The sequence below is a fragment of the Alosa sapidissima genome, chromosome 4, assembly GCF_018492685.1.
Source record: "Alosa sapidissima isolate fAloSap1 chromosome 4, fAloSap1.pri, whole genome shotgun sequence".
Lineage (NCBI taxonomy): Eukaryota > Metazoa > Chordata > Actinopteri > Clupeiformes > Clupeidae > Alosa > Alosa sapidissima.
The window spans coordinates 6,489,145-6,502,097 of record NC_055960.1 but is presented as its reverse complement, the minus strand read 5'-3'; the positions used below and the strand labels follow the sequence as shown (position 1 = coordinate 6,502,097).

The window sequence follows — 12,953 nt, the reverse complement described above, 5'->3', positions numbered from 1 at the left end:
AATTTGAAGATCATTGAGTATGACAAAGTGCACTGTGAGGTTCCCACAGACACAGAACAACAGCTCAGTCCACTTGCCCGGATGCTGCCTGCTCTCCAAGTCGAACTTGTTCCACTGTAAGCCTTATTATCATTCTATATTGATTCATGGAAAACCTTTTTCATCGAATGTTTTGAGTTTGGTTCATAATCCACTTCCACTGTATTTCCAAATCCATTTCCACTGTATTTGTTGCACAATGTGTTGCAGCCATCAGGGACCACTCAGGCAGATGCCTGTGATATGACATCTTGGCTCGCCCACTCAGGTTGACTGACTCAGAAAAGAGACTTATTTTTAGAATGTGTTCTATTTTTTATGAGTTCAATGTCAAGTTGGCTAAGTATTACAAGGTTGTGTTTCAGGCCTTGTGTATGTGCATCCTTGTTTAAAGGAAACAGGCATGTTTCCGTCCTTGCTCTGTGAATGAGGGCAAGAACTCCTATGCATCCTGATAAAGTTCCCTTGGCCTTTGGAATTAAAATAGCCCCACATCATCACACACCCTTCACCAAGATCATGGTTTTTTATTTCAGTTAGCCTAATAGCTCAATGCCAATCAAACCAGCTATTAGGCTAACTGAAAGAAAACCATGATATCTCTAGGTAATGATGTGGGGCTATTTTAATTCCAAACTTTATTAGGATGCATAGTATCCTGGATCCATGAAATAACTGGCCTTTAAAAATTGGGGATTTAACATAGAGGTTCCTATTATGCACCCTGTATTTTAATGAAGGACATTTATTTATGATACATTATTCCTTCACAGAAAACTCTGACGTTCCCACAGTGGCCATGTTAGGTGGAGTCTGTTCTTGCCTTCTTTTGTCTCTTCAGTGTTATGGTTGTTTTTAATTTCAAGTATGTGTCACTGAGATATTTTAATGATGTTTACTGAGCCACCTTGCACTACAAGTATAACAACTCTGGTTGTTCCATGCTCATGTTTAGACATGTTTGTTACCTGTCAAAGAATTGCTAGTAAATCACTGACTGCTAGACTGCTTGGACGAAATAGAGTTGGGCTGAGTTAAGACCACAGGGCGTGCAGTTTACAAAAGATTATTTTGTTTATTAGGACCCTATAGGGTTCTCCAGCTGGGTTGGTTTCATGATGAATTCCATGGGGATATCGGAGACAGTTGTTGTAAACAAAAAGGTTTGCCTCTTGAAAGCAGTCCAAGACATTGGTTCATTGTAAGCACATTTCCTCTGAACTAAAGAAACAGTCCCCCCTTATAAAGTGCAAAGCATGAAACACTCATTTCTAATGATAGCAGTGTTAGTTTCATCAGATTTCGTTGGTATGTTGCAGTCAAATCATGGTCAGTTTCATCCATAATGATTTGGTGCTCTATTGAATTGTGATCAGCATTATACATGTATGTATTTCTTTTGGGGGATCATGATCATGAAAACAGACCATGCCCCCCTCTGTTGTAATACCCTCCAGAATTATTGGCACCTTTGTTAAAGTGGATTAAAAATGGGTATAAAACATAATCTGTTGGTGATTTATTGTAATCTCACAATAAAAAATAAGAAAAATCCAACCTGGAAGGGAAGCAAATTTATTTGAGAAAAAGGAAAATCTCATAAAGAAATAAATATTTTTTTTTAACAAAAACACGTTGCTCACAATTATTGGCACCCCTGCTTATAATACCTTCTTAAGCCTCCCTTTGCCACTAAAACAGCTTGTAATATTCACCTATGACACTACAAAGCAAGAGATTTAAGACCGTTCGTCTCCCCAGATCGTCCAGATTCCTAGGTCCACACTTGTGCATTCTCCTCTTTGACTCACCCCACTATTTTTCTATGGAGTTTAGATCAGGGGACTGAGATGGCAATGGCGAGGCTTGATTTTGTGTTCAGTAAACCATTAATTGTTTTGATCTGGATAATTGTTTTGGTTCATTGACCTGATGAATGATCCAATCATGACCAACCTTTAGTGTCTTGTCAGAGATTTCCTTTGAAAATGTTCAGGTTTTGTATATAAGATTTTTCTAGGGGTGCCAATAATTGTGAGCAACGTGTTTTCGTTAAAAAATATTTATTTCTTTATGAGATTTCCCTTTTTCTCAGAATACATTTTCTTCCCTTCATGGCTGGATTTTTCCTTATTGTTGTCATTGTGAGAGTACAATGAATCATCAAAAGATTATTTTTTATAACTGTTTTTAGTCAACTTTACCCAAGGTGCCAATAATTCTGGAGAGTACTGTACTTAAAGTTTAGGATTTCTCAGTTTTAGTTAGAGATATGGGTGAAGCTTGTTAATCTCCCTTGATGCGCATCATTGAAAAAATAAAGCCTGTTTCCTGATTGACCTTCATCCTGACTGAGTTTCCAGATAACTGTGGTACTAGGAAAATTACCATCACTATGCATACAAAGAACTTATGTGTGATATTGTGTGTATTCTTTGCTTGTTGCCAGATGTCCTATTTCAAACACATCATCCGCAAACATCCTCCTGCTCAGTTGAATCCAGTTACCAAATACTTATTCTCCCAAATGTAACTTACTAAAAATAAAGTGATCACGCCCTGCACGTCCAAATGTTCCTAAATAAACAAAACAAATTCTAAATAGTAAAATCCCTAACCCTGAAGAGGAAGTGTTACTTGAGATATCTGAGCTACAGTAAAGGAGTAAATGTTGGATTTAAAAAACACAAAAAAAACAATAGGTAGAATAAACACCAGATAAAACATGATGTTTTATGTTACCATTTTACTATATGACATCAAGCCAGCACACAGTCTAAATGTGACACATGATGATAAACAATGCTTTATAGTGTTCCAGGAAATGTTGGATAGGCACATTTGTTTCTGTTCCTAGACCCCCAATTTTGAACTTCAGAGGAAATGATTTTCATGTTTTCATTTACAAAAAAGATGTGTTTGTTGTACTTCTGAAATCCTTCGGTAAGAGCTTAATGTATCAAGTTAAGTTTAATTTTATAGCGCTGGTTACACCTCTTGGAAACTGGACATGAACCAAAAAATTCCAGATCAATTCTCTTATGACAGTTGGTTTGGTAGCCAGGCCAAATGAATAGTACAAATTCCCCCTAACAGCAGGCTACACCTTCATGGTCTTCACAGTGTTCTAGGCCTACTTCATATTTAATTACAGTTTTTCTCGATAGCTTTGACCTGCTTAAGGAAACTGGGATCCACTTGGTCTTCATGAACACTTTCTTTGCAGCAAAAGTCATCTCTTGTTAATGTGTTCACACATTTCTCACACCCTTTTGCAAAACAGCTAACACAGATGTCATTCAAAAACCCCAAACTCTATTGGTTTTCCCGTGCTAAACAAAATGAAAACATCTTTTCACAGGTGGTATAGTCCTTGCATAAGTCTGAATCTCCGATACACCTGTGTGAAACTCCTTTGCACATCTTCAATCAGCAATCATTCATTATCCAAAAGAGATGCCATGTCTGTAGCCTACTGTGTTGCTATTTGCAAGTATGGATCTAATGCACATTTAGACAAAGTACTGTTGCCTATTTGGTGAAGAAAACAGTAGCCTACAAAAGGTGTTTACTGTATGTCTATTTCGATGAAAAATGACTAGTTCAATGAAATTTGTCTTGCCTAGGTGTTTGCTGCAGGTCTTACATGTCAATGACAGTTACATCTTGGGAGGAATGAGTAAATTATTTTTACACTGTAATTCATTACATTTTGTCTTTTCACAGTTTTCTCTGATACCAGAAAAATGAGAAAGAAATGGAACAGACATAGCAATAATGCTCATTTTGAGAAATATATTTTGCATTTTGTTGTCCAGCGTGTAATGATTGATTTGCTTTTGCTGCATGTTTTAAATGTTTTGATAGAGTAACAGCCTTTTGCAAGCCAGAGTGCTTTTGTTCAGACACGGGTATTAACTGTTTTGAGAATGTGATATAAGAGTTGACACAAGCATCAAAACGATTGAGAAAAACTGTAAACCATAAATGACCATTCAGGCTTCAACATTACGTATAATTTCAGCTGCAGTAACCAATCTATTCCCAAGAGTTCCTTAACATGACTTATATTGCCTCTTTTTCCATAAAATGAATTCTATAACATGAGTTCCATAACACACACACCTACATGACTTTTAGCACTTTTACATCCCTCTCCCTATGCTACAGACCTTTTATTTATTTTCTTATTTCATCACACGTCAACACACACACACACACACACACACACACACATATCTGACTTTCTCCAACTTTTGCACATCTCCATAGAACTGTTTATTTATTATTTTTGATTTCTCCTTCATCTATCTACCCATGTCCTTGATTGCCTAGCCTTTCTGCCCCCCTCCCTTGTAATCCCCCCAACACACACACCAAGACCCCTGGCAGTTGGGTTAGCCCCTTGAGCCGTGGATCTGCCCAAGGTTTCTTCCTTGGTAAGGGAGTTTTTCCTTGCCCCTGTTGCTCTTGGGTGCTCCTTGTTGGTGCCCCCCCCCCCCCCAATCCCAATCCTCCCCCACCTTCTTATGCAGCCCTTGCCACTTAATCTACTAAACTTTTTACCCCCCCCCCCCCCATAAATGCACAAATAGGCTGACACCAGACATAATTTCACTGCATTTCTTACTTCCAGTAACTATATGCATGTGACAATAAACTTCCTTGTATCTTGTATCTTGTATCTGTAACCCATCATCACAGCCCATCTCAATCCTGTGGTCTGAGGCTAATCTCTGGCAGTCCCTCAGCAATGTGGGACAAGGGGTACTGTGATCGCTTCCTCCTGCTCTTCCAGCTACTCTGACCAATGGAGCTGAAGGAGGTCGACCTGAGGGTGGAGCGGACAGTGGTGCGCACCGTGGTGCGGAAGGATTCTCCGGCAAAGTAGTACATCAGTGGGTTGAGGCAGCTGTTTGACGCGGCCAGGCAGAGCGAGATCACCAGCATGCGCAGAAGCCACCCGGTGATGCAACAGTTCCAGCGATGCACCACAGCGTGGAGGTGCAGCGAGCGCAGCAGGTGGTACGGCAGGAAGCACAGCAGGAGACTGCTCAGGATCACTGTCACCAGGTAGACGGCGCGCTGGCGGTTCTGCCGGCTTCGGCTCGGCCTCTTCTTCCTGCTCACCAGCTTGAACATGATGGAGCCGTAGCAGCCCAAGATGGTGGTGAACGGCAGGAGGAAACCCAGCACCAGGGCGACATAGTTCAGGACCAGGATGCGGTACCAGGACGTGATGGCTCCTGGCTCAAAGCAGCGGGTCTTGCCCTCCCTCTCCAGGGTTCCGGTCATGAGGAAGGGGCTTGAGAGCAATGCCACACCAACCCAGATCCCCACGCAAACACATACACCCCGTTTCACTGTCACCAGGCTGCGGTTTAGAAGTGGATGCACGATGGCGATGTAGCGCAGCACACTGAGTCCTGTAAGGAACAGCACGCTGGTGTACAGGTTCATGTAGAAGGCAAAGACACATATGCGGCACAGCCAGTCTGGGAAGTCCCACTCACTGTCTCGGAAGTAGTAGACCAGGCGGAAGGGCAGTGTGAGTGAGAAGACCGTGTCCGACAGCGCCAGGTTAATCATGAACACACTGTTGGCCGAGTATTTACGGGTGAGCCGCAGGAAGACAAAGAGTGCCACTGAGTTACATAAAAAGGCAATGGGAAATACTATGCAGTAAGTCACTGTATAGGCCATGCACTTGAAGTTCTGATCGCTGTTGCATCCTGCTGAACATGTTTGCTGCTCAGGTAACCCAGAAGTGTTGAGCAAGGAGGAGGTCTGGTGGAGTGGTTTGCCAAAGGACTGAGGAGGAAATGTCACTGACATGTTCTGTGAGGGAAAAGTGATTAGGAAAGTAGTTAGGGAAACCTTACACCCATGCTCTATGTGGCAGGATTATATTTAAAAAATATAAAAATATATTAAAATATATTTGTATTTATTATACGGCTCTTCACAATGCTAGTAGAACGCTCCATTGACTTGAATGGGATTTCCCAAAGTTCTAGCGGTAAATAAATTAATGTAATTACCGCTGCAAACATATAATTACCGCTGTCAATGGCAACGGGTTTTGTGCTTCTGATACGTCTTTCATATCACTACGCAAGGACTGGAACTTCATTCAAACGTGAAAGCAGACGGTTGATCAGCTGTGTTCTAAAGAATGTTAAATTCAAGTTCAGCAGCGTGTGTTCAGAGACGGTTGGCCACAGTTTCACAAATTAAAGGCCCCTTAATATAAATTAAGTGGTTTTGGTATGTTTTCAGGGGTATTTTAAGGTAAATTTGTGTATAGGCCTATCATGTCTCATAGTGATTGGCAAGTGTGTATGCACGGCAGTGTTTTTTTTTAATATATTTTTAATATGTAAGGGATAATGTATAGAACGCCGGTCATTACTGGGAAAATAAGTCCCGACAGGGCGAACCGGACCCCGACGCGCAGGGAAAATGTTAAGGAACCCTTAAGGAGAAAAGTTAAGGGTGTTTGTGCAACCGTTTTTATTTTAAGGGACCCTTAAATCAGATTTTAAGGGAAAAACTTAACTTAAGGTGCTTTGTGCAACCGGCCACAGGCCCTTAATTTTACTTTAACCTGTTGAGGAGTGAATTCTTTAAGACAATGCCGTTCCCGAGAGAGTGATTATTTTCCTGGCTCCTTCTAGAATTCTATGCAAACATTCTATAGTTTCAGTGAAGAGCAAAGATTCTAGAGCTGTTCTAGAATCTTTGGTGAAGAGTCCCTGAGGGTAATTGTTGCATCATAGTATGGAACTTTTTTAGAAAACTTTCTAATCACATATTTGTGATCGTACTCCCAGGGGCCCAGCTGCGTCTGATCACATAATTTGTGACCATACTCTTCAACAGGTTAAAATGCCATTTTAAGGTGTGAGTGTGAAACCCGTAATCTATTACATTTAAGGTGCCAAGTCAGGGGTTTACTTTATTTGTTGTGATTAAGGAGGTAATTAAGGACAATTTAAGATATCTTAATTTTATTTGAATGTGTTAATTCAGGGATTCTTTGATTAAGATGGCCGAAATTAAGGGGAATTCAAAAAAGTAAAAGTAAGATGTTCTCCTTAATCGACCTTAATATATGCACATTTCTACTTAAAAACTAGGCCTACTAGAAGGGTTTTAAGGTCAAAAGTAAGACATTTATAAGGGGTTAAATTAAGGGGGTTTGTTTCGTAGTGAATGAGGAAGAGTTTTACTGCAGGCCTACAGTAACTGAAGACTTGCTGGTTTGAAATGATTATGTTTTGTACCTGATCTAAACATGCAGTTGAACCTGGAAGTGGAACACTCATTCGAAATTATACTGATTGTTCACCCTCGAAATGAGGAAAAATTCCACATTGTCTCATAGGCATAGGCTAATAAAACATTCGTTGATAGCAACCCATTTGACACTGCTATGCAAATTGTATGGAAATCGAAACGAACTAAGGTCCTGATGCATTCGCTCTATCCAGTAAAATGTTATTGCTATTACAAACTGCTATGGGTCCATAATTAATCAGACTACTTTCCCGTAGTTTAAAAAAATATTGTAACGCAATGTCAGTAACTTTTCTGCTTAAGTCAAATTGTTTCCCTTTTGTTTGCCACAACGCAGTAGCTTAACACTTCAGCCGTTAAATTTTTTTCCAACCGGGTATATTAATTGACTTACCTGTCATGTTCTTCACAACATAGAGACTGTGTCTGTACCTGCTCAATTTCTCCATAAATCCTCGGCTAGAAACTGGTGCATTATTTCCTTTGAACCAGAGGAGGACAATCGTCGAGTTGGGACATTGCGCACAATGCGCAGACGGTCCATGTGTTTCTGAACTACGTGCGGTATGATACGCTTTTAACTGGCTTGTTTGGCGTCGTCAATCTCCTGCAGGAAACTGTCATTATAACCAACGCTTGGTGGTATTCTTGTTAAATTCTGCGGAAGCTGAAGCTGTGAGCGTGTATCCGCACACAGTAGCGGCTCCTGGGTTGACAAATAGGCGGGGCAGAGTCTGTTGATCAAGTTTAGGAAATTGGCATAGTTCCAGGTCACCGGCAGCTGGACGCACAAGGGCGGTCCACGGAGATTTTGTTCATTTTTACGACTCTTTCTTTCTATGGCTAGGCTATGAGCGAAATCTGGGGAATGGAATTCCATAATGTTACCACTTGCGGTCAAAATACCGTTTTGTTCATGCATTATTAACCTATGTTAGCCTACTTAATGTTATTTTATTCATAAGAAGTGAAGTTTAAAATGTTGAGATTCCAGACAAATAAAAGCTACAATGTAGGTACCGGTAATCAGCTCATTAGCTCAGGGAAAACACTCGTAGATCTACGAGTGCTCCAGAGTAGCCTACTCGTTACCGGCTAAGAGCGTCTTAACAGTACTTCTCACTGAGGTCACCAACAGGACATACAGAGGAATTACAATTACCACTTCCCCGAAAGCATCTTAAGCCTAAGAGCGTCGTAAAGTCCCTCTTACGAACGTCTTAAGATTTGCCGACTGTTTCCCGAAACCATCGTAGCTTAAGAGCATCGTGAAAACACTCGTAGATCTACGAGTGCTCCAGAGTAGCCTACTCGTTACCGGCTAAGAGCGTCTTAACAGTACTTCTCACTGAGGTCACCAACAGGACATACAGAGGAATTACAAGTTAGAATACATAATCCAATTTACGTTCCCATTCTTTTTTGTGTTTACCTGTGATGAATCAGATTTTAGCGTGCAAAATAGCCTACATTTAATGGTCATAATAATGTGATGAAAAGCGGACAAAAATGCAATCAAGTTATGAAACGAGACGTTGCCAGAATAGTTTGACATTATCTTTGCTAAGTGAATATTTCATTAGGCCTATGAGGTAAAAAGCAGAGAAAGCAACATGTGGTTTAGTCTGTAGCCTACTGCATCAAAATCTAAGCCTATCATTTCCTCTCTTTCTTACTCGACTTCTTTCTTATCTTCAAACGTGTTCTTAAGTGGCACCGCGAAAAATTATTGCATGGTGGAACAATCTAATCTTAAAATAGCCTAATTAGAATTATTTATGTCTCTGTGTGGTATATAACCTACTTGGGATGCTTACATGCAGATGTCAAAGTGTTTCTATTTTCGCATTGATGTGAATTAATGTGTAGATCCGAAGTTTAAATGGTAGGCCTATAGCTGTGACGTGCAGTCACCTGACATCACCGTCAAATCAGAGGATATTTCAGAACTATTAACGTGGACAGCTCCCCTTAAGAGCATCTTAAGAGCAGTGCATGCGCGTTCACGCTACGAGCATGTTCGGGAAACAGTCGGAAAAACCAAACGAACGATCGTAAGATGAATCGTAAAATCCTCTTGAGCGTGTCTCCGTCGTTATCGGGGAAGTGGGCCCTGATCAGTGGAGAACTACTTTGGGGGAAAACTCAATTGGGAAACAAATAACCGAGAATTCGAAACAAAATTCCACTAGAGCTCCAAGTGTAGGCTAGGCTTCACGCCGCCTTACACCACTCAGCTCTCATAGTCAAGTTTAAGTTGTTTATGTAGGCCTAGCCTACTCATAAAAGAAATTATAAGTAACGAAATGATTGTGTTCAAGAGCCAGCTCAACTTTAAAGAGTAAATTTAAAGTAGGCTATTCATTAAAAAGGTAAATATTCTGTGTGTATGAATGAGTGCTTGCGTGTCCACCGTGGTTTGTATAGAAATTAATATTAAGTGACACATACACGTAAAAGGGCAGTTTTTTTCAAGAGCTCCTTGGGGAATGATTTGGAAAATTTGAGGAAGCTTGAACTATCAAATAGGATGGCGGCAGACAAATGGCCAGTGAATGAAAATCTGTCGGTGGCGGTAACTATGATTGTCACACACTTCATAGGCAATTTGCGCAAAGTTACAAGCGGTCCTGCGCTTATCCTGGACATATGTTTTGCACAAAGGCACGGGACATCACGTAGGCCTATCGTTCTCATGTTGGCCACAAACGTGTCTGTAACCCTGTGTGCCTCCACTGCATCGATTGCTCTTTTCTGCAGCTGTGCATAGAGCACATCTACACAGGGCATGATCTTAGAACAGGTCTAAGGAATAAAAACTCGGGATCTAAGAGCATTCGAGAAAACCCTTTAGCCTCTCTAACTGAGATTGTATTAAAATCTCCAGATGTTTCCATTATTTCGAAACACTCCAAAATAAGCTTTTAAATCTTTTCGGAGATCTTGTGAAAAAAGCGGAGAAACTATAAAAATCCGAGAAGAAGACACGCACTGAGGATGCTGCTGACGCAGCCTTTTCCATCACCAGGTTCAATTGATGTGCATAGCAATTAGGGTAGGCTACACGTCTTGCACTTTCTTACGCACTCCACCAGATGCTCCTCCCATGACACTAGCCCCATCAAATGTCTTTGCAATCAGCCTTACTTTATCTCAGTGTCACTCTCAGGTGAACAAACTCGTACACGATTTCGCACTTACAGTGTAGACCTCATCGAGTTGTGCTGCAATATTAGCTTTCCCCAGCATGGCTAATTTGCACAACTCAGATGCTAGCCTCATGTTTTTTGCCTTCTCTGAAAAATGTTTCATGTCACACACACCTACACTAGCCTACTCCAAACATCCCCTTGTCCCCCGGAAGATCGGAAATGCAGGCATGGGAAAACAGAACATTTTATTGCGTTCAGGACAACCAGAGCTTCTTATCAGACATATGGCCTACCACGAACGTGAAAATGTCCGATTACAGTTTTTTCTGATTGCTTAAGCACATTTTTTGTAACTATGGCTTTTTTTGCAAAACTCTACACACAAATGGCAAAACCTCTCACCCAATCAGCAAAACATTGTAGTTCTCTTGCAAAAGCTAACACACCTTGCTTAACTCTTCACACCTTCGTAAAAATGGTGTTTTCGTATCTAACAGTAAACACAAGCCATCACAATAGTAAGCACACAATGTGCCAACAACACACTGATGGTATGAATAAAAAACACATCTGGCTTTTGCTTTCTCTGTGCACAAGGTAGACTATGTCAGTTTGAGGTCATACTTTTGTCATAGTTCTGTAAACATACAGGGATCCCAACTTCAAGTACTAGTGTTTATTTACACACATCAAAACAAACACAAGTGTGTTTTTCCAAGTCAAAACACAAAATAGCATTTCACTGAGACAAAACAAATCAGTCTACATCGGGTCGTCTCTCTCAAAATTCGGTCTACATCACATGCAATGTCCTAGTCCAAGGCACCGGGAAAAATATATTCTGGAATGACGTATCCAGGCCTGACATGACAATATCCCCACATGTAGACTGTTTTTTTGTCTGTTTTTTCTCTTCTCACTCTTCCTGCTCACTCCATCGTACCCATTGTACATTACCTGTGGCTTATTTATAGTGCTTAGGCTGATTGCAAAGTGAACTAATTATCTAAAACAGTTTTCACATGAGAAAGTGTGCCAGAGAGTTGGCAAAATAGTGTAAATAATAGCCATTGTGCCTACAGTTGTGCAAAGTGTGTGTTACAAAATTGCAAACTGAGTGCAAAGCAGTGTTTGTGCTTTTAGTTTTGCGAACTCAGTGAGTGGTTTTGCCATTTGTGTGTAGAGTTTTGCAAAAAAAGCCATAGTTACAAAAAATGTGTTTAAGCATTCAGAAAAAACTGTAAATGACCGACTCTTGTCCTTTGTTTGTTGGTATACGATGTTAATGTCGGGCTGATCAGGTCCTAGGTCTTTGATAGCTAAGTTAACTACAAACTCAAGTCTTTCGAATAAGTTCTTTAAGAGAAACTCCACACTATTGCACACACACTGTTCACTCGACGCTGTCTGCCTGACCTCAACTTCGAGCGGACTAATACAGTAGGCATAGGCTACTACAGTAGGCAGTAAGTTCTGACGTCGTATAGGGTGGGCAGTGGCATGATCTGCCCACCCGACCTTCTACTAACCGCGCTCTAGCTGCAGTTCCATTATCGGTCGACAGATTTACATAGACAAACAGCAGGCGCTGTTCAATTTCTTCAGGGCAGTGACGTCACTGCCCTACCAGAAATGAAATGTAACGTTACAGTAGGTCTACAACAACTACGGATATGATCAACGAGATCTTTGCGAAATTTCTTTGCAAATCATACAAAAATGTAACATGATTGAGTACTTTGCCACTGATTACAATAATAAACAAACAATATTTTATTTAAAAAAAATATTTTGTGGATCTACTTTTCTAGTGGATGAATCTTTAGTAGGGCTCTGCCCCTCCTGCCCAAGTGAACGAGCCGCGTCTGTCCGCACACCTGAATAATAGATGTTGTTCTCTGTAACTTAGGTTGGAATTCTTTTTGTGTACATTGATTACTCAATTGTAGGCTATTCATTTCGTTATAAGCCTAAAACACAATAAGGACTGGACTGGACAACTCTGTAAGTCACTGAAGCTGCCCTTACAAAAATAACTGGACAACTTCAAATGGCAAAACTGCTGTTTTTTGAGTATCAAAAGTTGGAGGAAGTATTTGCCGTTTGTAGTCCTATGCTAGTAATATGTTTTGGACACAAAAGAAACGGCATTGAACTACTGCACTTTATTGCACAAATGCAATAATTTGGTTATATAGACGAGCATATTACAAGGATACAAGGATACAATGAAGTTTATTGTCACATGCATATAGTTACTAGATGTAAGAAATGCAGTGAAATTATGTCTGGTGTATTTATGGGGGGGGGGGGGGCGTTAAAAAGTGCAGTAAAAGAGGGGTTTAGTAGGTTAAGTGGCAAGGGCTGCATAAGAAAGGTGGGGGAGGATTGGGATGGGGGGGAGGATTGGGATGGGGGGGGGGGGGGGGGGGGGCGGCACCAACAAGGAGCACCCAAGAGCAA

General features: G+C 40.8%; 1 protein-coding gene across 2 annotated transcripts; it reads right to left on the bottom strand.

The window, feature by feature from the left end:
• Positions 1 to 4,629: 4,629 nt before the first annotated feature.
• Positions 4,630 to 8,253, bottom strand: cysltr3 (cysteinyl leukotriene receptor 3). 2 transcript variants are annotated; one of them, XM_042090894.1, is made up of 2 exons: positions 7,733 to 8,253; positions 4,630 to 5,877 (listed from the first exon to the last, which is right to left on the bottom strand). In XM_042090894.1, the coding sequence occupies exon 2, from the start codon at positions 5,872 to 5,874 to the stop codon at positions 4,750 to 4,752; it is 1,125 nt and encodes a 374-aa protein (XP_041946828.1). In that variant the 5' UTR covers positions 5,875 to 5,877; positions 7,733 to 8,253; the 3' UTR covers positions 4,630 to 4,749. The 2 variants fall into 2 exon arrangements, with proteins under 2 accessions (XP_041946828.1, XP_041946829.1); XM_042090895.1 differs by having other exon boundaries at positions 7,771 to 8,253.
• Between the last annotated feature and the right edge of the window lie 4,700 nt (positions 8,254 to 12,953).

Bases quoted from the DNA above. Each gene is read 5' to 3' on its own strand.
- cysltr3 (XM_042090894.1), bottom strand. From the start codon at position 5,874: ATGTCAGTGACATTTCCTCCTCAGTCCTTTGGCAAACCACTCCACCAG.